At 40.9% G+C, this 26879-nt stretch overlaps 1 protein-coding gene and 1 pseudogene across 4 annotated transcripts in view; both read right to left on the reverse strand.

Annotated features, from left to right (window-relative positions):
- Positions 1-26879, reverse strand: part of DGKH (diacylglycerol kinase eta) — a 271946-nt gene that overhangs the window by 66849 nt on the left and 178218 nt on the right. For all 4 annotated transcript variants that reach the window (XM_075852284.1, XM_075852283.1, XM_075852285.1 and 1 more), the window contains one exon: positions 25869-25949. In XM_075852284.1, the coding sequence (XP_075708399.1) occupies positions 25869-25949 (81 nt within the window). The remainder of the gene's footprint in view (positions 1-25868; positions 25950-26879) is intronic.
- LOC142740818 (serine/threonine-protein phosphatase 2A 55 kDa regulatory subunit B alpha isoform pseudogene) lies at positions 18690-20419 on the reverse strand (annotated as a pseudogene).

Genomic DNA, 26879 nt, shown 5'->3' on the forward strand with positions numbered 1-26879 from the left:
ATGCTGCCAACTGCAATGCCCAGCAATGTCAAAGGTGTCCGTACAGTCTAAAAAAAAACAACGATTTGATTGATAAAAACATTAACAACCACCACCTATGCATAAGAATTAGTTCTTGTAAACCTCAGGACAATTGTGTGCTACTTTAAATTCCTCCCGAAAAAAATAAAATAAAAAAAAATCAATGGTAAAAGCCATTCAGAAGCCCAGAAATCGCTCTGATGTACACCAGTGGCACTGTGGGTTAAGCGTTCAAGGATTATATTGATTTGTGTGGACATATTCTATTTGTGGTTACTTCACCACAGGTAAATTCTTTCACAGCGTTGAGAATCACTGTGGGAAGACATGAGAAGCTATTAAGGTAAAGGTCACTGATCTCGGTGGCGGTCACATTTTCGGGGTGGTTTGGAAGCAGTTTAGAGCCACAGTTACTAAATTGTAAGTGATATATTTGCACTGGGGGGATTTGTATGTGTTTGGTGTGTTTGAGATACAATGAATGAATGAATGAATGAATGAATGAATGAATGAATGAATTTGTTTTTATGGCACAGATGGGGTTTATATACGATGCCAAAACAGAACCAGTATTTTACATTTTATACAGTAAAAAGGCAGAAATAGGAGAACATTTCAGTTTTATTTTCCTTCAGTAATTCAATGCAAATAGCCTAACCAACTGAATTCTTACCACAAAATAATCTCACACCATGCTAAGTATAACATACCAAATACCTGGACTCTGCCCAACTTAGATTGCGGCTATAACGCGAAAAAAAAAGATCAAACCTTTAGACATTTTTTTTATTTATTTTTATAGCTGCTGGATATTATTATTCTATTGCTATGATAAGGAACTGCCCCTTAAATTAAAAACGACAGTGAAGATAACAAACACTGCTCACATTTTGTTTGTTTTTTTTACTTCCGTCAGAGGTAAACATCAGGAGGAGACCGAGACCTGTTGTACAACGCCGATGGAAGACACGACCTATCCAACTGTAAAAGGCATACATTGGGATACGTCACCCGAACCCCCCGGGCACAGTGCTACTTTAAGTACTGAGCCCGACAAAGTCCCTGACGTCACTGACCATAAATGAACAGTGACATCAGACACTTTCAACTATAGAGTTCCATTATTGCTCCATCTGGGGATTCCGCTCCTAGAGGAAACTCCTGACATCACTGTCCACATATGGACAGTGATGTTAGGAGCTTTGTAATGCGAGAATCCCCGGGGCTTCCGCTCCTAGAGAGTGCCCCTGACGTCACTGTCCATATATGGACAGTGATGTCAGGGGCTTTAAACTACGTAGTCCATGACCAGGGCATCGGAAGCACTGTGGCCGGGTTTTCCAGGACTGGAGGAGCCCCTGAAGTCACTGTCCATGTGTGCACAGCAACTACAGGGGCTTCTTCAGTCCCATAGTCCTCAGCCAGAGCACTACAAATTCTCTGGCTGGGGAATCCGTAGTAAAAAGCCTCTGATATCACTATCCATTTATGGACAGTGACATCCAGGGCTTGAAAACACAGGCTGAGTGCTACCTGATGTCCTTCCCAGGGATTCTATCCCTAATAAAACTCCCCAAAGTATATGTATAACGTATACCTGTGACAGATGCAGCGGCACTAGTCACGAATAAGCTCCCCTGTAAAAAATAAAAAAATAATAAATTTTTTTTTGTTACGGGATCCCTAAGGATGGAATAGTGTAGTATACTACGTTATAAGGACACTCTTTTAGACTCCGTCGGGCTAATGGAGCCCTATGAGCACATTTATCGTGTACATCGGGAGCTTTCCCAACGTGCACGCTAAACGTAGGGCCAAAAATTGATGTGAGCATAGCCTTTTACAAGTAAGGATTATAAGTAGGGGTTATCTGCTTACATGCTTTATGTAAAAAAACAGTACAGTTTGCAGGTTAACAACTAGTTAAATCTAAGTAGAAAAAGAGAAACCCATATCTAAAATGTGAAAGGACTTTATAGCCAAGTCTGCAATGATAAAAATAACTTTGAATACAGTCATTAACTCTAAAATTACAGTGCTGTTTGGACAAGAAGCGCAAACTTTTTTTTTTTTTAACAAAGTGAAGAGACGGAAATAATAGGAGTCAATAAGTGAGCGCTGCAATGTGAAAAGCCAGGAGCTCATTACAGCCATAACAGGAAGCAGATCAGGTAAAAGTTAATTGAGATGAACAGAAACGTGGGTGGCAGAACGGCTGAATAAGACTCCTCAGGAATATTGTGGAGAACCACCACAAACTTCTAGTCAATAGTTTCCAAAAGAAGAAATTACTTAAAAGCAACATCAACAAAACCTCTTTACCCTTCAAAAAGTCTGTCCTCATCCCAAAGACAACCATCTAAAAAGGGCTATTCTTGCATATATACCCAGCTTTTTCTTTTTAATACTTGATCTTTTATATTGGACGTATGTAAGTGTAATCAAGGTTGCAAAAATGTAAAAAAAATTCAAAAATGTAGAGAATCCCGCAGTGCATGACAACTTGCCTTTATGCTGGACTGGTGAACAAGTACTTGGGCAGGACAGGGACACACATTTCTTATACATCTTTAAGGGCATATCAGCTCTGCTGACATTTACCTTTCCTCTGCATTGTACCATAGTTATTCCTCCTGGAAATAAATGAATAAATTGGCAACTCGGTATTACCCTTAGATTGTGTAGGGACACATCCTATTGTCAATGAAAATGGTAAGTCCAAACGGAGAAGCCCTGATGCGGCCATGTTCGGCGCGGCTGTCAAGTAGCCTGTTAATAGCCGCAAGATATTTCAGGTAATACGTCCCTTTACCTGAAAAATCGTGCGGCCATAAAGGGTGTATTAACCCCTTCCCTCTTTGGCCACTTTTGACCTTCCTGACAGAGCCTCATTTTTCAAATCCGACATGTTTCACTTAATGTGGTAATAACTTCGGAATGCTTTTACCTATCCAAGCGATTCTGAGATTGTTTTCTCGTGACACATTGGACTTTATGTTACTAGCAAAATTTGCTCGATACTTTCAGTATTTAATTGTGAAAAACACAAAAATTTTGCGAAAAATTGCAAAAATTTATATTTTTCTCAATTTAAAGAGGATCTGTCAACACATTATAAGTGCCCAATATTGTACATGATGTGATCGGCGCTGTAATGTAGATTACAGCAGTGTTTTTCATTTAGAAAAACTGTCATTTTGGACGGAGTTATGTCCTATATTAGCTTCATGCTAATGAGTTTCTCAATGGACAATTGGGCGTGTTTTACTTTTTGACCAAGTGGGCGTTGTACAGAGGAGTGTATGACGCTGACCAATCAGTGACCAATCAGCGTCATACACTTCTCTCCATTCATTTTGTTTGTGTATGTGCAGCCACATACACAAACACTAACATTACTGTAGTGTCCTGATAATAAATATACATTACCTTCAGCCAGGACGTCATGTGCATTCAGAATCCTGACCACTTCTGTAGCGTCTCTGTGCTTTACAGCACAGCGAGATCTCGCTGTGAATGACAGTTTACAGCGTAATCTCGGGAGACTACGCCTGCTGTGCTGTAAATCACAGAGATGCTACAGAAGTGGTCAGGAGAATGAATACACATCCCGTCCTTGCTGGAGGTAATGTATATTTATTATCAGGACACTGCAGTAATGTTAGTGTTTGTGTATGTGATTGGCCAGTGTCATACACTCCTCTGTACAACGCCCACTTGGTCAAAAAGTAAAACACGCCCAGTTGTCCATTGAGAAACTCATTAGCATAAAGCTAAGATAGGTCATAACTAAGCCAAAAATGATCGTTTTTCTAAATAAAAAACACTGCTGTAATCTACATTACAGTGCCGATCACATTATGTACAAGATAGGGCACTTATAATGTGGTGACAGAGCCTATTTAAATGCATGTGCTTGTAAGACAGGCAGCCATACGACACAAAATAGTCGCTAATTAACATCCCCCATATGTCTACTTTAGATTGGCATCGTTTTTTGAACATCCTTTTATTTTTCTAGGACGTTACAAGGCTTTGAACTTTAAACAGCAATTTCTCACATTTTCAAGAAAATGTCAAAAGGCTATTTTTACAGGGGCCAGTTCAGGTGTGAAGTGGCTTTGAGGGCCTTATATATTAGAAAGTCTCAATAATTCACCCCATTTTAAAAACTTCACCCCTCAAAGTATTCAAAACAGCATTTAGAAAATTTCTTAACCCTTTAGACGTTTCACAGGAATTAAAGCAAAGTAGAGGTGAAATTTACAAATGTAATATTTTTTTGCAGTAATTTTTAATCTATTTTTTTTTGTAACACAGAAAGTTTTACCAGAGAAATGCAACTCAGTAATTATTGCCCAGGTTCTGCAGTTTTAGGAAATATCCCACATGTGGCCGTAGCGTGCTACTGGACTGAAGCACCGGCCTCAGAAACAAAAAGGTGCACCTAGTGGATTTTGGGGCCTTCTTTTTATTAGAATATATTTTAGGCACCATGTCAGGTTTGAAGGGCTCTTGCGGTGCCAAAACAGTGGGAATCCCCCAAAAGTGACCCCATTTGGGAAACTACACACCTCAAGGAAATTATCTAGTGGTATAGTGAGCGTTTTGACCCCACAGGTTTTTTGCAGAAATTATTGGAAGTAGAAAATGAAAATCTACATTTTTTTCAAAGACATTTTTTCTAATTTCCACAAGAACTGAAGATAAAGCACAGCAAAATTAGTAAAACAATTTCTCCCGAGTAAAACAATACCCGACATGTGGTAATAAACGGCTGTTTGGACACACGGCAGGGCTTAGAATGGAAAGAGCGCTATTTGGCTTTTGGAGATCACATTTAGCAGGAATGGTTTGCGGAGGCCATGTCGCATTTGCAAATCACCTAAGGGGACAAAACAATGAAAACGCCAAAAAAGTTACTCCATTTAGGAAACAACACCCCTTGAGGAATTCATCTGCAGTGAGCATTTTGACCCCACAGGTGTTTCATAGAATTTATTAGAATTGGGCAGTGAAAATAAAAACAATTCCTTTTCTTCAATAAGACGTAGCTTTAGCTAAAAAAAATTCATTTTCTCAACAATTAAAGGAAACAAGAACCCAACATTTGTAAAGCAACTCCTCTGGAGTACGGAAATACCCCACATGTGGTCATAAGCTGCGGTTTGGGCACACGGCAGGGCTTAGAAGGGAAAGAGCGGCATCTGGCTTTTGGAGTGCAGATTTTGCTGGATTGGTTTCTGGGCACCTGTGGGACCAAAACAGTGGAAACCCCCCAGAACTGACCACATATTGGAAACTACACCCCTCAAATGCATTCACCTAGGGGTGTAGTAAGCATGTTAACCCTGCAGGTGTTTTGTAGAAATTAGTGTGCACTTGATATCGCAGAGAGAAAATTGGATTTTTTCCATAGATATGCCAATATGTGGTGCCCAGCTTGTGTCACCATAACAAGACCGCTCTCTAATTATTATGCTGTGTTTCCCGGTTTTAGAATCACCCTATATGTGACCCTAATATTTTGCCTTGACATTTGACAGAGCTCAGGAGTGAAAGAGTACCATGTAAAATTGAGGCCTAACTTGGCGATTTACAAAGTATTGGTTCACAATTGCAGGGCTCAGATGTGAAATAAAAAAGAAACCCCTGAGAAGTGACCCCATTTTGGAAACTACACCCCTCAAGGCATTTATTAAGGGGTTTAGTGAGCATTTTCACCCCACAGGTCTTTTCCACAAATTAATGCGCTGCGGAAGGTGCAAATTAAAAATTTATATTTTTCGATAGATATGCCATTTCAGTGGCAAATATGTAGTGCCCAGCTTGTGTCACTGGAGATACACACCCCAAAAATTGTTAAAAGGGTTCTCCCGGGTATGGCGATGCCATATATGTGGAAGTAAACTGCTGTTTGGGCACACTGTAGGGTTTAGAGGGTAGGGAGGGCGGATTTTGCTTGGTATTCGTTTTGTTTGAGCATTGCTGGTGTTTCTGTTTATAATGTGATGGCATATGTAATAGTACATACATCAGGGGCATAGTCAGGTGGTATAATAATGGGGGGGAAAAAACTCCAATAAAATGATCCATAGATGTGTGTTACACTGTGAAGCAATCCTTTCTGCACAGGCCAGTGTCGCACTGATAAATCGTGTCTTTACTTATCCCCCTTTTGGTCCACACTCCGCACCTTTTCAGTTTGGGGAATTTTGCTGGGAAAGTGTTGTCCTGGAATAATACGGGCGCCCTCACTTCCAGCAGATATGTTTGGGCCCTCCCCTTCCTGGTTCCCTAATTTTAGGGCCTTGATAATTCGCCTCTCGAAACAGAAGAAATGTTCCCCTCGGACCTGCACAACTGCATATTTTTCTTTCCTGACTTATTGGAGCCTTAACGAAATTTATTTTTTCATAGACATAGTTGTATGAGGGCTATTATTTTGCGGGACGAGCTGTAGTTATTATTGGTACCATTTTGGGGAACATGCAACTTTTTATCCTATATTTTGGAAGGCCAGGTAAGCAAAAAAACGCAAGTTTGGCATAGTTTTTTAGTGTTTTTTTTATACAGCGTTCACCACGCGTTATAAATTACAGGTTAACTTTATTCTGCGGGTCAGTACGATTCCGGCGATACCTAATTTATAGCACTTTTTTATGTTTGTACAATAAAATTACTTTTGTAAAAAAAAAAATATTTTTTCTGTCGCCAAGTTGTAAGAACAATTACTTTTTAGTCGACGGAGCTGCATGAGGGCTTTTTTTTGCAAGACGAGCTATAGGTTTTATAGGTACCATTTTTGGATACGTGCGACTTATTGATCACTTTTTCTTACAATATTTTTAGGGCAAAGTGACCAAAAATTCTAGTATAGTTTTTTCACTTTTCTTTTTTATGCTGTTCACCGTGTGCAATAAATAATATAATATTTTTATAGTTTAGGCCGTGGCGATACCAAATACGTATGGTTTATTATGTTTTCTTCAATAATAAAGAACTTGATAAGGGAAAAGGGCGATTAGGTTTTAGGTTTTATTACTTGAAACTTTTATTATGTTTTCAAACTTTTTTTTATACTTTTTTTTCCCAAGTCCCACTAGGGGACTTGAATGTCCAACTTTCAAATTTATTTTTTTCTAATACATTGCACTATCTATGTTGTGCAATGTATTAGATCTGTCAGTTATTCACTGACAGCAAGAAGATTAGGCTTCACCTCCCGGCGGGGCCTAATCGGCTTCCGTAATGGCAGAGCAGGAGGCCATTGGGTCTCCTGTTGCCGGTCCTGATTGCCTGTCAGCACTGGTGATGTGCTAGCAACCGCTAAGATGCAGCGATCGCTTTTGATCGCTGCATCAAAGGGGTTAATGGCAGAGATTGGAGCTAGCTCCGGTTCCTGCTGTTACATGTGGATGTCAGCTGTAACATACAGCTGACATCCAACCGCTGATGACGCCGGCTCAGCTCCTGAGCCGGCACCATCTTGCCGACGGCTACGGAAGCCATTCAGGCTCCGCCGCCGGGCGGGTCCTGAACGGCTTCCGTGCTAGGCAGACCGGGAGGACAGTATTAGGCCTCCGGTTGCCATTGCAGCCACCAGAACCCCGGCAATTTCATTGCTGGGGTTCCGATGAGCTGCAAACACCTTAAATGCAGCGATCGCGTTTGAGCGCTGCATCTAAGGGGTCCGTGGCTGGGATCGAAGCTAATTTCGGTCCCCGCCATTACAGCCGGATGTCAGCTGTAAGATATCGCTGACATCCAGCGATGATGGCACTGGCTCAGCTTCTGAGACCGTGCACAGAATTTGTCGTATGGATACGGCAAAATGCAGGAAGCACTAGCTTTCCATGACGTATCCATACAACAAATGTCGGGAAGGGGTTAATGAATGGTCGTATGATTTTGTAGTTAAAGGGGCGTCTTACCCGCCATAACGTGATGCCATCAACATTCTATTTGACAGCCGGGCTGAACGTGGTGCCAGCGCAGTAGTTGGCCGGGTCAGGGCCGCACCGTTTGGATTTACCCTGACACTTTTAGCACTGATTGGACAATGCAAGTGTGTAGGAACACACCCCATTAACAAGCTAGAAGGTTACATCCCATCCGTCAAATTATTTATACATTTCTAGGAGGAATAACCGAGGAAAAGTGAATAGCAGAGAAAAAAAAAAAGATGCTACAGAATTATTAATTCATGAGGAATACAAGTGTTTACTAAAACAGACATGTTAAGAGAGATGACAGATCGTATTAAAACAGTCATTAAAAAACAAAAGCTACAATTCCCTGAGTTGTCCTCTAGCGTGAAGTCTTCGTATACTTTTCAGCAGTATCGGAGTTGTCTTGAACTCCTACATGCAAAACACAACCTGCATGAAAAGCACGAATTCTAGCCAGTAGCCGTTTTCCAGACCTGGATGCAGGATTCCATTTTCCTTCTCTTTACCTTTCCCCTATGACATATTTTCTGTAGGTAAGGCATGCGGTTTATGAACCAGAAAGCTCAGGATGAGCAATGCTATAAGTACAGTGTTCAAAACTTTGCTGCAGGTCAAGGAATTTGGAAAGGTAAAAACAGAAAATGAATGGTACCGCAATATATTTTGGATGTCGGGCAAATAAAGTGGTATTAAGAATGTTCATGGCAAGCTCTTCTTTGTCTGGTTTCTGTTATTCATGGCAGCTACTAACTCTTTATTATACATATTTTTGGGGTTGTGGCTTCAAAGTATTAGGTGTATTTTAGGCATATGTAGCTCTGTAATACGCACGCCTTGGTAGCCGTTTGTTTGCTTGCTATTTTAAGATACAGGAAATAAGGTCAGCATTTCCAGGAAAGCATAGACACATTATTTCAGATGTCATGCTGCTTACTACTAGCGTAAAACAAAAGCAGATGAAAACGACGAGATCCTTTCTCTTCATCTGGAAAGCTATAAAACGGCCTATTTTGGTCGTCATTTCGCTTGTGGCTCAACTCAATAAAAGCAGATTGTATTTCTTTCCAATAAATTCTTAATGCAAAGAAACATTTTTTCCTCATTAGCTGGGAGCCAAATGCATGCTTTATTACTTCAGTCTTATTTTTTCCAGTGGACAGCTCATCAGGCAGAACACAGAGGAGTCATTAAACCACAATTTAATCCCAGCTTCTCTAACAAGCCTGTCGACAACGGACAATAATGACATCATGCTAAGGATTCCCTGTAACATGCTACAGCCAAACACCACACGTCCCCGAAAAAATAGGGGGAAAAAAAAATACACAAATGACTTTAAGCTCTTTATGTTCATGCAAAATGTGACCATTTAAAAGGGACAATAAACCCAGAAATAAACAAGGCAAAACATTGGGAAAAAAAAAGGGAACCCTTACTGCATTTGTGAGTGAGGAAAGAGCGGAGCTAAAAAGAGTGCGGCTCATGTTTTGGCCTCCAGCTTTCCTCTTTTTCCATATCCACTATCGATATGTAGGCATTGTAAAGGCTCTTTGACATGGTGTTTTGGGCTAAATACAGACTGTGGGAACACAAGCCGCATATAAAGCCATGTAAACAAGCTCTTAAAGAGGACCTGTCACTAGGTCATATAAGTTGAACGGGTTATCTAACCTGAAAAGCGTTGTCTCCGTAATTTCAGCGACATTTTTTACCCAGGACCCCCCCCCCCTATTCCAGAGATATGGCCCACCGTTGTATCAGCTCCCTATATGCTAATTTGCTGTAGTTAGCCAAGGGGGCGTGAACAACCTGCACTCTCCCGAGGAGAAGATAGCTTCCCTGCCGCTGATGCTGACAAATCAGCACTAAGGAGGCTTGAGGGTAATTCAAGCCACGCTGGCTAACTACAGCAAGTTAGCATATAGAGAGCCAACACAACATTTGGCCATATCTCTTGATTGGGAGGACGACGCTGGAGTCAGGGAAACCGCGCTATTCAGGTCAGTTAACCAGTTCAACTTATATGAACTAATGACAGGTCCTCTTTATACACAGTGAAACTTGGTGCATGTTACTTTACCATGCTGCTTGTATGAGTAGAAGGTAAAGAAAAGTAGATGCATTATTCATTGGCTTGCAAGAGAAGCCTCACCCATTGATGAGAGTTCATGCAGAGTGAAGCCTCACTGGAGCTTAAAGGGGTATAACCACCATCGAAAAGTGACCGCATCTCTCTAGGATATGTCATTACTTTCTGTGGCTTCTTCAGTTTTGCCTGCACTTCGACGCTCCCGGACATCCACTTGAGTGTAGCTGTGTTGCAGCTGCCCCGGTCCCTTCATTATCCGGATCGGCAGAGGTCTACCATTCACGATCACAATGTTATGGCATATCTTGGCAACAAGCCATAACAGAATTTGATGGGAATACCACTTTAGGATATACGACAAGATAGTCTCTAGGTCCATAAATAAACGGTGACCATGCAATTTTCAAGAACTCCACATCTCTTAAACTCTATTGAAGAAATATCTATGGAATATGCACACTCCGAGGTCACAGAAGGACAAGGATGCCTTCATAGGACACGTCTCACTGACATAAAAACAGAGCGTTCATTTAAACCTTTACATGAGAGCTGGTCCTGTCCTCTATCGACCGGAAAAATCTGTTGTAGCAGAGATGACCAAAAATGTGACAACCATTAAATGCTTTGTATGTCTCTTTAGCAAAATAAGAATTGGTAGATACGGGACTACAGTAGAAGCCACTAACTCTATCCATTAGCCGAAATGGAGTGGTCCAAACATTAGTAACTTTCATTTTTTGGATGGTCCTCAAGTGACAAAGTATATGGTCTAATGAAGATACACAAACTACAAGAGAAGTCAATAATCGGAATAATCCTACAATTCTGGAGCTGCAGGAACGCGGTGCCTTCCACGGACTGCTGCTCTTTCTATTGACCTGGGATACGGTCACTCATTTCGGAGCCTGAAAGTGCTTCCAAGCTTACCGCAGTGAGAATAATGACATGTTCAGCCACTTTAATTAATCAACATGCAAAACAATCAATGCTAAGTATTCTATTTGTGGCTGGGAAGAATCCAGTCACTAAACAGACCATTATTATTATGCTTCTTAAATATGGGCTTCGGCAAAAAAATTACATATGCTGCATGATCCAATCAGTGCCTGAAACTCAGTAATTCCCTTAGGTTTTAATTCCATGGCCAGCTTTAAAGGCAGACACAAGCCTGCTACTTTATAACAGCGCGGTACAAATAATCACCATGTGCTTAGAACGAAAGGGCACGGCTGGCATGGTTTGTCTGTAAGGAGTGAACACAAAAGCAGGTGATTTAGTGCCAATGTAACAGAAGACAAATCTTCGTCTTTGGGTTTCCATTCAATTCAATAGTGGGCACAGCTATAAAGAAAAGAAATGAACGGATATTCTTATAATTAGGAAAGAAGAACAACTAACCCACTATAGTGCTTCTAAATCCCTGCTAGGGGGCTGCAAGCGTGCCATGTGAAAAAAATAACAGCCAATATGCTTAATGCCCATCTCTGTACTTCTTGCCATTCAACATAGGATGACAGATTGGCTGAAGGCACAAGCATGGACTCTGCCACTGGCATGTTGGCTGTACTGTGGGCATACATGGCACTCACTGGTTTAACTCTTATTTTTAAAAGTGCATCTGTCTCATGTCAAATGAACCTTAAAAGGGGTAACACTAATTGTTATATGCTGCGAAACGCGTCTCTGCGTTCTTACAGCTATATATTTATGTGCCGCCATACTGTATATTTACTGATCAGAAACATTTTTTAGGCTTTGAAACGGTCTCTTTCTTGGAATATGACAGGCGATATTAGTAGTGATAATAACATAATGAAGTGCAGTTACAATCATTTTTATAGCTCTGTAAGAACTATCAGCCCAAATAGGGATCGAGCTGTAATACTACAAGCGTGTTTTATTTGGAGCTGGCATTAAAATGTAAATAGTGCAAAGTACTGTACAAGATCATCCTGCCAAATTTAAGGATTTCTATTTAAATCTTGTAAAGGACAGCGTGCAGCCGGCTATATTGCATGACTGTTCCTTGGTGACAAACATTCACTGTTATGGTTTCAATTGACAGTTTGGAGAACTGCTTGTATCAAAGACGCAGAAATAAATACGTAAGACAAACAGTACTGACATCATATATCAGTCATTCCCATTAATATTGGGGTTTACAGTCATTAAAATACTTGACCCAAGTCATCTCCATCCAAAACCCACAACCACAGGGATCTCAAGTTTGCAGCCGATCTCATGTTTTTTTTCCTAACAATTACACAATAACTGCACACTTTTTCATTGCGTTGAAGAGTGAAACCAAGATGGCTGCACAGTCCGGCTGTCTAAATGTAGGCAAAAAGACAACGTGACTCATTTTCTTCTAATTGAGCCTGAGAAATGTGATTCAAAGACTAAAACATGAACTGCTGCTCACCTTTCAAACCAAAATCCATAACACCAATACTTATACCCAGCCAATACCTAGATCGGTTTAGATACTTGCCGCACGAGAAACCTCATTGTTGTAGCCTATCAATGGCCCTCCATGAGCTGTGTAAATGTCACTATGAACAACATATGGATTTTGCCATGAAAACAGCGCAAAGATAAAAAAGAAATTATAGTTTAAAGAGGAACTCCAGATTTTTGTTGCCTATATAGGGCAGCATAGGCTATTATTAAAGAATAACATAGAGGCTCGTGTTTGCCTTGTGTATACCGGTTTAGTTGATGGGCCATTTATGGGATGTCTGCCATCTTGGTTCTTTCTTTCCCTCTGATATGCTTCCCCTAATGCAGCCTACATTTCCAATGATGCTTCTGGCTTTGAAGAAGGGGCAGAGTCGCATCACACTGCACTTGCTCTGCGTCCCATCTAATAGCAGCAAGTGATAGATTAGCGACATAGGATAAACTGAGACTCTGCAGTGTGAGGACAGAAGTTCTATGTGATGCAGCTTCATGCTGCTCTCCCTGCCTCCTGCTCGAGATAAATTTCTCTCGGTCAGGTTTTACACAGGAGGCAGCGAGAAGCTGCATCTCATAGAAATACACTGGACTCTGCACACCGCACTCACAGATAGTATGGAAAGTTACTGTAAATCAGGGGAGGTTTATAACTCTGCAGCTAATCATGGTATGGACTCACCTATTATATCACTGCATTCCTGCTCCCTTAGATAAGGGAAGAAATCTCTTCAGCAGCACACTATGCATGGGGAGGGACATAAAAAAAAAAAACAAGTAGGGTGGAGTTGAGTGGGGAAGGGAGAGGTCTCAGAGCTGCCAGGAAAAAATTGATAGGAAAAAGAGTTAACCCTGTAGTTCACAGAAGTCAGTCACACAGGGGAGAGTCACCACCTATCTACCCATGAGAGCAAGGTCTATTTGGGTGATTACACTGAAATCACATGACACAGCTGCCCATAATGAAAGGGTTCAAAATACATGGATGCAACTGAGCTGGGAAGAAACAACTGACACTTCTAGAATATTTCTGGCGAGTTAGTATTATCTGTGCAAGAAAAAAAAAAAACTGTCGGAGTGCTTCTTTATTCGTTTATTGCTGATCTTCTGCTTTATTCACACTATCCAACTACCATTCGATAATTGTCCAGTGTAAACTGAAAAATACGAGGGCAATTTAGAAGACCCAAAAGATTTAGATTGCTCATTTACAATCATTGCTCCAAGACAGGAAGTAAAACTAGAATCACTGCAACCAAATCCTTTGCTTTCACACCCAAACTTAGACTGTAATAATTGGTTGCTTGCGGTGGTTTAAGAGCAGACTTACACAATACAGCATTGTTAACACATAAACCTGAAAACACCCCGCAATGGAAAACCTTTTTTAGGAACAGAAGAATTAATTCTGTAGTTCAGCACATTTTATAATACTTTTTAACAATTCGTTTTTAACCCATCTGACAATTCCTACTTCAAAAATAAAAAAATGAAGAAAATGTGCAAATAGTCTTGACTGAAAATCAAGACCTATGAGAGTCTCCATGGATACAGACTACAAACAATGTGAGTAGTCGAGTCTAACACATGACGGCAAGATCACTCCCCTAGGAGAGGAGGTAGATGGGAGGGAGTAATACATGACTGCAGGATCAGACTACTTAGGGATTGTTGTAGTCTGTAACCATGGAAATACCTTTTTAATCTACTGGTTTGACATCTTTTATGTAAAGGGAAATTATGATAGAATTTATAAACCTGGGCTGGATACACTAGATCTACAAGTTTCTAAGGAGACCAGTATAGTCACCTACTTGCTGGCACACACCGGCACTTACTTTTTGGGAAAATATCTACCAATCTACAGTTATGGAGAAGGGTATGTAAGGGAGGAATCATTTTATTTATTAAACTGTGTATAACGGGACAGTAATAAAACAGCAGGAGAAAAATATATTTTATGGATTTATAAAGCAAACCAAGACCAACATGAAAACATCTGAAAGTCTTTCGTAGAATGATTCTACATAAGGTTTTAATACAAGCAGTAGTCTCTAAATTGCAAACTTTGTAGCATTGTATTATTATGATTTACTTTAAAAGTTTATTATTCCAAGTTTATCGGACAATTTTAAGTCTATTCTGACATGTTCACGCTCAACTTCACAGTGCTCATAAATCTCAGGGATGATGTGTGTTCCCTCCCTAGCTACACAGACTGTGGTAAAGTCACAACTTACAAATACAGACTGAAGCCGCTCTCAATCTGCATCACCTGCTTTCAGTATGAAGCTTTCCCATCGCCACGCTTTTACTTTCCTTTAACATAAAAAAATTTCTCTAGAATCATTCCAACTGAGACTTCAGAATTCTTACCCAATCTGCTCCGCTCCAAAAATAGCTCATCTGCCATCACAGAGGAACATATGCAGATCTGAGGTATTTACACCACTGAACTGGCAGGGAGAGAGAATTTTACAAGTCCATCTGTTTTTACAAAACAAATTGAAGTCGCCAAAGACAACAGTAGACGTTAAAAACATAGAAAACCCTTAGCAATGCCCTAAATAACTACAAGCTTGGCAATGTATATTTGAATGGCAGCAGCGGATAAGCATTCAACAATGCAGGCGTCTAGAAAAGAAAATACCCTTTATGGGAATAAGAAGGTACTATTTTTAACCCTATTGAGTCTTTTTTTTTTTTTTTCTGTATTATTTTTCCTTTAGACTTCCTAAAATATAATTTACTCGCACTATTTGCAGAACAAAGCCCGTATGTGTTTGGGCCGTTGCTAAGAAAAAGCGATGGTTGTCCGCAGGTGACACAGCTGGATTTCCAACCTCTAAGTCTAGCAGTTAAATATGCTCCGCCAGTAATTCCAGACCCCAGTCAAGAGAGGAAAATGGCCGCTGGTGCAAAGAAACGTGTGGACACTCTCGCTAATGTAGATAAATATGCCGTTTTTTAAATTATTATTTTAAAGTTGTAAGTATGTAGGGAGGGCAGAATATAAGGCTATGTTCACACAGAGTATTTTGCCGAGTTTTTTGACGCAGAAACCGCGTCGCAAAACTCGGCAAAAACGGCCCGAGAACGCCTCCCATTGATTTCAATGGGAGGCATCGGCGTCTTTTTCCCGCGACCAGTAAAACTGCCTCGCGGGAAAAAGAAACTACATGCCCCATCTTCGGGCGCTTCCGCCTCTGACCTCCCATTGACTTCAATGGGAGGCAGAGAAAGCGTATTTTGCGCTGTTTTATGCCCGCGGCGCTCAATGGCCGCGGGCGAAAAACGGCGCGAAAATCGGCGTGCAGAGAGAGGAATATCTGCCTCAAAGTTCCAAACGGAATTCCCCAAAATACTCCGTGTGAACATAGCCTAAGGGAGATCAAGATCCATAGAAGCATGCGGTAGATGGAATGTGAGTTCGAATATATTCACACGGTGCAGTTTTTAAAGCCACAGTGGATAAAAAAAAAAAAAAAAACAAGAAGAGAAGTAGAATCTATGCTATTAACTCCCCTTCCCCTTTACGATCCACATCAAGTTGTGGCTTGAAAAACTGCACCAAAACGGCACTGTGTGAATAAGGCCTTAGGTTACCAATTAATGTATTTGGGTTAATGAAAATCGGTAAACTCGGTAACATCAGGCTATTTCCCAGCAAGATCAATTTAACTGAATAAATGCATACTAAGGGTGAGGTCAACCGGAGAATCAGAGGTGCAGTCGCCAAACATGAACCACATACCGTTTTACCGCCAGTCAGTGTGGTTTTGCAATGTACTTGTAAAAAAATTAGCAAAAAAATAAATAAATCACATTGCAAAATGACACAGATGTGGTAGGGTTTTGTTACCACAGCGGATCCTCACATTGTCTGCCCCCCACCAATAGGTATAGACTTAAAAACAGTTGCTCTAAGGCTCCATGCACACGACCGTATTTTTCACCAGTAATTACGGACCCATTCATTTCTATTGGCCTCGGACACCTTTCAGAATTTTTACTGATGGGTGTCCGTGCTGAAAAATGATAGAACCTGTCCTATTCTGGTCAGTAATTACAGCAAGGACTCTTTCCCATGGATGTGCATCCGTATACCGTCCGTATTTATGGAACTGTCGCTATACAACATGCTGGTGACATCATTTGCATCCTCCCTCTTTTTATACGGATCCGTATATTTGGATGGAATAGGGATGCAATACGGTCCTTTTTTACGGACAGTATTTCGGGATAGATGAAAATACTGTTGTGTGCATCCCCCGGGCCCCCCCCCCCCCCCCGCCTAAAAGAAACCGAAAGCAGAACACAAAACGACAAACTGCATGGATTAAAAAAAATAAATGTATTATTACTACAGCAGTACAAATAAGATATAAAGCAGGCTAGGGATTCAGCTGGAAAATTTTCACAAGCCCCATTTTTTGATACTCAAGTACTCCGATAAAAGCTTTGGTGCAATTCACTTGTCACGTTTATCACTTATTCCTTCCTTACGGCACCTCATGGCTGATGTATTTTTACACCAATACTTTGTGGTAATGATGGTGCATTTTAGGATTCCTCTACACTGCACTCCTCTTTCCAGACACGTTTACAAGGGAGTGTAAATTGATCTTAAACAAATTTGGGGCACACCATGTACTAATTGTTTTGGCGCAATCTTTGACAGAAAATTTCAGCCTCTGTTTAATTGTAATACTTCGTAACAGTTTACCCATGTTGTATTAAGCCGTGTACTTGAACTACTGACAAAACTACTAAGGCTTAGTTCACATCTGTGTTGTGACTTCCGTTTAGAACAAAAGCCACGGCACAGTGCTGGATCCTTCATACGACAGATACCAGCGGCACCTGACTGACCACATTGACTAAGGACCTGTTCACAACAGCGTTGGAGGATTCCTCATAGACCGGCCGAAAATATAACGCAGCATACTATGGTTTCCGGTAAAACCACGGACACAATGATTGACAGCCTTTCCCTATATTAGTGTAAATACAGACATTGATGCTAGTCCTAAAGTATGACCGCCCAGTGGACTCTTAACCCCTTAATGACCAGCCTATTTTAGACCTTAATGACCAAGCCATTTTTTATGTTTTTCCATCGTCTCATTCAAAGAGCTATAACTTTTTATTTTTGCGTCGACATAGCCGAATAAGGTCTTGTTATTTGCGGGACAAGTTGTGATTTTTAATAGCACCATTTTGGGGTACATAGAATTTATTGATTAACTTTTATTAACTTTTTTGGGGGGGGGGGGGAATAGAAAAAAAACAGCAATTTCGCCACACTTTTTTGCGTCCTAAATTTACGCCGTTTACCGTGTGGTATAAATAACACAATAACTTTATTCAGCGGGTTGTTGCGATTGCAACGATACCAAATTTGTATAGTTTTTGTATGTTTTACTACTTTTACACAGTAAAAACACTTTTTTTTCAAAATCATTTGTTTTTGCGTCTCCATATTTGAAGAGCCGTAACGTTTTTATTTTTTTTGCCTATGCAATTGTAAGAGGGCTTTTTTTTTGCAGGATGACTTGTAGTTTTTATCGGTACCATTTTGGAGTAGATTTGACTTTTTGATCACCTTTTTATCACATTTTTTTTTAAGGCTGGATTCAAAGAAAACAGCAATTTATTTTTTTTTTTTCATTGTCTTTTATTCAGTAGTTTTTTTCCTTCGTTTTTTTGGTTTTTGTTTTTTTTCATTATATATTTTTTTTTTTTTAAGTCCTTTTATTTTTCCCCTTTTCAACGCCAGACGAGGCAAGAAGTGATTACAGTCAGGTCGTCATAAAAATGAGAGACCAAGACAACTCTCAGCAATAGCCTTGTCGTCCCCCCCGCCCCCCCCATGACTCCAACCCTGCCACTATCAACCCATTTCCCTGTGTGCCATCCTAGCAGTTGGATTTACACCAGCGCAGGGCACAATGAGGAAGGAGAGCAGGAAAATGGGATATTTAGGTACAGAAGAATGGACTTCTAAAACTGCAAGGGTATAAAAAAAACAAAAAAACATAAAAATAAAAACTGGAGTGAGGGGGATATAAAAAAAACCAAAAACAGATTAAACCCATCCTGACCCCTCTCTAAAGAACCATACAGAGCGCAGGCCGGTACTGCAATTGACATCTCAAAACAATAATAGACAGAATTAAACCTACATCAGGCAAGATGGTTAAAAAGAAAAAAATAATAATATACAGTGGTCCCTGCTGTGACTTCCGCAGGGCAAGAAGACAGCAGGAGCAGGGTGCACCCCGCGCAGCTATAAAAAGGAGAATTCATGGCACCTTAAACACTGGAAAAGTCAGACGGGGAGGGACTGGCAAAAGTTCCCGCACGGTCAGAAGTTTTCTTCAGTTTTGGAACAGGGTACGAATTCTAGGCTCGACTATTGGAACTAGTTGGACTAAAGGACTGTCCTGTATGGAAAGGCCTGTGCTAATTGACTCGGTCCTGGAATATATACAGGTTATTGGTGGTGGCCACGGCAATGATGTTTTCTTTAGGGTGCCAGGCTGTATGCAGGATCTTCTTGTTGAAGTCCAGACTGTCCACTGTGATCTCATCTTTCTTCCGTTTGCCGCTGGCGCACACTTTACGTGGTTTCAGCGCCATGCGCGGCTTGCTGTTCTCCCGTGAGGCCTCAAGGGTAATGTCACGTTTCGTGTTGCGGTCAAACATTCGGAAAAAGTTGTTGTAGGAGCCGGTCATGACAACATTGTCAGGTCCGTTCCAACAACACTCAAACTTGTCAAAGATGCAGTCGTTCTCATATAAGGAGCAGAGCTTACTCCGGAGGTATTCATGTACCTGATAGGTTTCCACGGGACGGCTTTCCATGTTCAAGTCCCAGATTTTGACAGACAAGTAGTCCCTGGTCATCATGTATCGCCCATTGTGGCTGAACTTCACATCCGAAATGGAAGAGATGATCTCTGAGAAGAAAGACCTATTGCTGGGATCTTCAGGCTCCTCAAACAACTTGGAGTGGCGATCGCACAGCGCCGACTCTCGCATATCACACAGACGGATGGTGCCTTTGCTGCTGCTGTACACAAAGGTATTGCAGTGATGTGGGTGAAACTCTGCGGCTGTGATCACTTCCGTCAGCTCTTCCATGTTGGCGGGTTTAATATCTACGATGTTAAAGCTCCTGTCCGTGATCTCCAAGTGCCACAGATTGACCCGCAGGTCGTCTGCTGAAAGATACGTCTCATAGTCACTGTTGACGGAGATGGAATTGATGTGATACGTATGAGCATTGGTGAATATTCTACGAGGACTCGCTTCAACCATCAGGTCCATGGGGCGGAAAACTGGCACCCTGAGAGTGGTCACAGTGGTTGGATCCCTATACCTTCCATTTTCTTCTTTAAGGTTGTAACCCTCTGGTCTTTTGTCACGTTCACTGATTTTCCACAGCTTGATAGTTTTATCATTGGTAGACAACAGGAACTGTGCCGCATTCTTCTGTGGTAACCATCTGATCTTGTTGATCTTCTCTTCAATTTCTAAACTCTTCAAGTAGTCAAATTCAGGCTCGTGGCTCTGGAAAGTGCTGTAGACACTATATTCCCCTCTATGATAAGGGCTTTTACTCTCCTGCTGGAAGATGACCACACGTCCTCCTTTATCTCCAGTGGCTAATAATTCTCCAGAATGATTAAATTCTACCGTAGATATGATATCCACTTCCGAGACATCATCTTCCACTGCTCCCTTCACCTGAGAAAAACACCATTGAATATCATTGCCTCCACCAGCTCCCGCCATGCTGCCCCCTGGCCACTGTTTGTCCCGGGCTCCAGATGGAGGCGGATACCGGGGAGGCCGCTGCACGGGGCGGGAGGACCGGACTCTGGGGCCGCGGCTTCAAGACGGAGGCCGAAAACAGCAATTTTTGAATGGTTTTTTATTTTATTTTTTTACGACGTTCACCGTGCGGGTTAAATGATGTAATAAGTTTATAGTTGGGGTCGTTACGGACCCAGCAATACCAAATATGTGTAACTTTTTTACTTTATTTTGTTTGTTAATAATAAAGCAGTTTGTAAGGGGGAAAAGTGGGTTTTTACTAGTCCCACTAGGGGACTTCACTATGCGATTATCCGATCACTATTATAATACACTGCAATACTTCTGTATTGCAGTGTATTATGCCTGTCCATGTAAAACAGACAGGCATCTGGTAGGTCATGCCAAAGGCATGATCTAGCAGGCATTCACTACAGACAGAACTGGGGGCCTTTATTAGGCCCCCGGCTGCCATAGGAGACACAGACACTTGGCGATTTTATCGTCCGGGGTCGGTGGGATGAGAGGGAGCTCTCTCCCTCTCTCCAAAACCACTCAGATGCGGTGCACGCTATTGAGCACCGCATCTGAGGGGTTAAACGGGTGAGATCGATACTAAAAATCGATCTCACACGTTCGAGCAGGGACGCCCCCAGCCCTCAGCTACCTCTGGCAGCTGAGAGCAGGGAGATTTGACAGCTCCCTGCTCTGTTTACTTATTCCGATGCCGCGACGTAAAAAGTCTATTGCATCGGAATAAAGCACGTTAGTGGCTGCCGTAAAAACACTATGGGGCGGTCACTAACGGGTTAAGCCCACAGCGAGCAGGGATGTAAATAAATAAGTTATCCGGTGTCTATTCCCACACAACTATATAATAGATCTGCTCACCTCTTCCTGCTTTATAACATGCTGCCTGCAGATTGGACTCCATGCTTGACGTGACAGGTTCCCTTTAACATATTTTCTTTACAATCCATTGATATTACCATAAACAACTTTACTATCCCAGATCATCAGCAATGTTGGCTTGAAGGCTCTGTCACCACATTATAAGTTGTCTATCTTGTACATGATGTGATCGGCGCTGTAATGTAGATTACAGCAGTGTTTTTTTTTATTTAGAAAAACTATCCTTTTTGATGAAGTTATGACCTATTTTAGCTTTATGCTAATGAGTTCCTTAATGGACAACTGGGTGTGTTTTACTGACCAAGTGGGCATTGTGGAGAGAAGTGTATGACGCTGACAAATCAGCGTCATACACTTCTTCCCATTAATTTACACAGCACATAGTGTTCTTACTAGATCACTATGTGCAGCCACATATACACACATTAACGTTACGGAAGTGTCCTGACAGTCAATATACATTACCTCCAGCCAGGACGTGATGTCGATTCAGAATCCTGACACCTCGGTAACGTTTGTGTGGGATTTACAGCAAGGCAAGAGTAATCTCGCTTTAAATGACAGTTTACAGCGTAATCTCGCGAGATTACGCTTGCCTTGCTGTAAATCTTACACAAACGTTACCGAGGTGTCAGGATTCTGAATAGACATCACGTCCTGGCTGGAGGTAATGTATATTCACTGTCAGGACACTTCAGTAAGGTTAATATGTGTGTGTATGTGGCTGAACATAGTGATCTAGTAAGATTACTATGTGCTATGTAAATGAATGGGGAGAAGTGTATGACGCTGATTGGTCGCTGATTGGTCAGCGTCATACACTTCTCTCCACAACGCCCACTTGGTCAAAAAGTAAAACACGCCCAGTTGTCCATTAAGTAAGTCATTAGCATAAAGCTAATATAGGTCATAACTCAGTCAAAAATGAGTTTTTCTAAATAAAAAAAACACTGCTGTAATCTACATTACAGCACCGATCACATCATGTACAAGATAGGCCACTTAGATTACCAGGGATTTTTGGCATAAAAAAACAACCCACTATCAAAGCTATATACTTACAAACTAAATAAAAGTATTTATCTGGACACTATGTGGGACGATGCATCTGGCTGCTGTACGGCTGATTATTTGTGCTCTCTGCAGAAATATTTATTTGTTCCCGTTTTAGATTGCTCCGCTTAGAAGGGTGATGGCACTCAGGTCCTTGCCCCACTCACTAGCTACAAAGACTTAGGGCTCATTCAGATGAGCGTAATGCTCGTCCGTGTGCTATGCGTTGAAATCCCTCACAGCACACGGACCCATGCAATTCAATGGGGCTATTCACAAATGCGTTGTTTTTCACACAGCATGTGTCCGTTGAGCGAAACTCTCTGCATGACCTATATTGGTGCGTTTTCACGCACTTAGTCACCTATTGAAGTCTATGGGTGCTTGAAAACCACAGACAGCACACGGACGACATTCGTGTGCGGTCCATGTTTCACGCATCAAATACATAGAAAAGCAGAGAAATAGATGTAAAAAAAAAAAAAACTAAGAGCTTGCACGGACGTAATAAACGCATGCCACATGCAAAGCACACTGACCATGCCCATACACAACGCACAAGGAGAAGAAATGTAGGAACAACGCTACGTTTCGTATGCGTGCAAATTGGACATGATCGCCTGAATGCAGCCTTAGGGGGAAAATTAGTTTAGCATCAAAGAAAACAAAGTGAACTATTCACCCGTTCATGCCGTTTTGAAGGAAAAGGTTATGGTTTTTAGATTATTGGCCACACGTCTTTACATGCAGTTATTTACACATAAATAATAGCCACAAAACACCATGAACACTTCAAATAACTTCAAAGTTATTGAAAACTACCAGTCAGTAGATAAATATATTAACATTTCCAAGCCACAACGTACCTCAAGCTACTACTGAAGAGGTTCCCCAACCTTTGAAAGGTGAATTGTTGTTTTTAGCGGTGTCATTATTTCTATTTTTTTTAAATTCTCCTTCGCCAACGGAATCATGGACGTTCATTGGTCTTTGCTTGCTTAGTGTTGTCCATACTAACATCACAGATGTAGCCAATAGTTATCCGCCACAGCAATGTGTAGACTATGACACGTGGCCAAGTAAACAAAGGGGAGTCCACTGAACCGTCATTGTGGAATCTTTAAAAGGAGAGTACGTATGTGCTGCTTTGTTGTTTTAGCCATATGTAGCAAATGCGGTTATTTTTTTTACTTTTTTCTAGCTCTGAAAACCCCATTAGGTTAATTAAAAACAAAAATGGAAAGAAAACAGCAAAGCTGTAAATCTGCTTAGAAAAGGTTGTCCTCAAAATGTGGGTAACTGTACAATAAAGGCAACAGACTCATACAACATCTTGGCTATACTTGACATACAGCATATGGGAGCCTCTTAACCCGTTAGTGACCGCCAATACGCCTTTTAACGGCGGCCACTAACGGGCTTTATTCTGATGCAATAGCCTTTTTACGTTACTGCATCAGGATAAAGTAAACAGAGCAGGGAGCGTCAAATCTCCCTGCTCTCAGCTGCTAGAGGCAGCTGAGGGCGTCCCTGCTCTGCCGGGTGAGATCGATATTAGTATCGATCTCACCCGTTTAACCCCTCCGATGCGGTGCACAATAGCGTGCACCGCATCGGAGTGGTTTTGGAGTGAGGGAGGGAGCTCCCTCTCTCTCCCACAGACACCCGGCGATACGATCGCCGAGTGTCTGTGTCTCTAATGGCAGCCGGGGGCCTAATAAAGGCCCCCAGGTCTGCCATTAATGAATGCCTGCTAGATCATGCCGGAGGCATGACCTTGCAGATGCCTGTCCGTTTTAAACGGACAGGCAGTAATACACTGCAATACAAAAGTATTGCAGTGTATTATAATAGCGATCGGAGAATCGCATATTAAAGTCCCCTAGTGGGACTAGTAAAAAAGTTTAAAAAAAAGTTTAATAAAGTTAATTTAAAAAAAAAATGTGAAAAAAAATGAAAAACCCATCTTTTCCCCTTACAAAATGCTTTACTATTAAAAAAACAAAATAAAGTAAAAAAGTTACACATATTTGGTATCGCCGCGTCCGTAACGACCCAGACTATAAATCTATTCCATTATTTAACCCGCACGGTGAACGCCGTAAAAAATGTAATGAAAAACTATGGAAAAATTGCTGTTTTCTGTGAATCCTGACTTAAAAAAAATTTGATAAAATGTGATCAAAAAGTCGTATCTACTCCAAAATGGTACCAATAAAAACTACAAGTCTTCCCGCATAAAAAAAAGCCCTCACACAACCGCATCGGCGAAAAAATAAAACCGTTACGGCTCTTCAAATATGGAGACACAAAAACAAATAATTTTGAAAAAAAAAGCGTTTTTACTGTGTAAAAGTAGTAAAACATAGAAAAACTATACAAATTTGGTATCGTTGCAATCGTAACAACCCGCTGAATAAAGTTAGTGTTATTTATATCATACGGTAAACGGCGTAGATTTAAGACGCGAAAAAGAGTGGCGAAATTTCAGGTTTTTTTCTATTCCCCCCCCAAAAATGTTAATCAATAAATAATATGTCCCCCAAAATGGTGCTATTAAAAAATAAAACTTGTCCCGCAAAAAAAAAAGACCTTATACAGCTATGTCGACGCAAAAATAAAAAGGTTATAGCTCTTGGAATGCGACGATTGAAAAACGTAAAAAATGGCTTGGTCATTAAGGTTTAAAATAGGCTGGTCATTAAGGGGTTAAATCAAGATGAAAACATTCTATGGTTTGACAAAACAAAAAAAAAAAAAAAAAAGGACAGATCATGTGATACATAGACGGGTGAGATCCACCAGAGCAGTAGGCACTCCAGAGGGGTGAACAACCTCTGTCTTCTATAACCCTAATAGGGAATTTAAGCAGGTGTTATCTATATGAGACAACCTCTTAAAGCTCTGCCTGGCGTTACTTTAGTTATTACACTGCTTGACATTATAAGGGTAAAAAATCTGCAGTGTAATTTAAAATTAAATAAACACTGTTTCATGTACTTATCTTAGGCTTTGTTGTAGGAAACGCGTGTTTGCTGAATGGTGCAGGGCATTAAAAAATTTTATTGAAAAAACATCTTGCTTTAGGACACGTAACGATAAGGGTATGTTCACACGCTAAACAAAAAAACGGCTGTAAAATATGGAGCGGTTTTCAAGGAAAAACAGCCTCTGATTTTCAGCCGTTTTTTATGCACCAGGCGTTTTTTGCTGTGTTTTTACGGCCATTTTTGGAGCCGTTTTTCTATTGACCCAATGAAAAACGGCTAAAAAAAACGGCTCAAGTAGTGACATGCCCCGTAAGAAAGAAGTGCGTTTTTTACGGCCATGTAAAAAAACGCGCCGTGGGAACGAAACAGTTTTTCCCATTGAAATCAATGGGCAGATGTTTGGAGGCGTTCAGACCCCGTATTTTTAGCCATTTTTCGGGGTGTTTATGGCCCAAAAAACAGCTGAAAATAAGCCGTGTGAACATACACTAACTGGAATTTTTTCCTCTCAAATAAGCATCTCAGGCTGATTGTTTTTCATATTTGAGTGCCACATATTTGACAATTGCATCTTACCGTGAAGCTGTTGTTGACATTTTTTGTACTCGATTCTGCTACACTGGCGTCCGACAGGTCAACCTCGTCAAATATTAGAGACTATGGAAAGACAAAAACGTAGCATATTAGGTTTACAATCTGGTGATCAGTCATTTAGTTGCTACTCTTGTATGGCACCTCCACATTACAATATCTTATTTGTGTATGTTAATTCAATAAAAGCCTCTGCATTTTTATTATTTTATAAAATGCATGCTTACTCTGAATATTCATGAATAATTGGCCACAATTTTTAAGAAAGTATTTCCATCTATAAAATACTGACAATATTACAGCAATTTAACATACAGATGTGTAATGTTTCTCCAGCCTTTTGAACAATAAGACTTGGCCACGAGCACCTAACATGTCAGAAGCTTTTTTTTTCCAGTAGTCCGCCATGCAGTTAAAGCCGAAGTTCTCATGAGATGCTCTGCAGAGATTGGTCCGATCCACACTGATGGATAAGGTCAGCAAAGTCACAATAAAATCATAAAGTAAAACATATAATACGAAAAGTTATTGTAAGAGTTTAAAGGTTGAAAGGCTAAGGAATCATTCCTACTCCTACTTGCATAATCGAAATGAGAAGCCATGCTCAGCAGTTAAAATCCGCTGAGTATCGTCCATCAAAATTAGCCCAACCCATCCCTAAATAAAGTTTAAAGCGCAAGTCAATCTCCTTTTTTTTCTCTTCGATCTGTCAATACCAGATGGACAAAAAACTCACAGTCAAGCACGTCTCTGCACAGCAAGAGGGATGAAAGGGTTTCTTTACAGTTACTGACTGCCAGGAAGATCTGAGAGTGGAAAGGATATGCTCCAGGTGACAAAAATCAGACCCACGAGAACTGATATGGCAGACAATGAAAACTGTCCGTCATCTACTGTGACGCCAGAAGCTAAAAGTAGGAGAATTGTAGAGGACACTGCGAAACACTGTACAGTTTACGTACATAAGGATTAAAGAGCATAGTCTTTTTTTTATTT

The sequence above is a fragment of the Rhinoderma darwinii genome, chromosome 2, assembly GCF_050947455.1.
Source record: "Rhinoderma darwinii isolate aRhiDar2 chromosome 2, aRhiDar2.hap1, whole genome shotgun sequence".
NCBI lineage: Eukaryota > Metazoa > Chordata > Amphibia > Anura > Rhinodermatidae > Rhinoderma > Rhinoderma darwinii.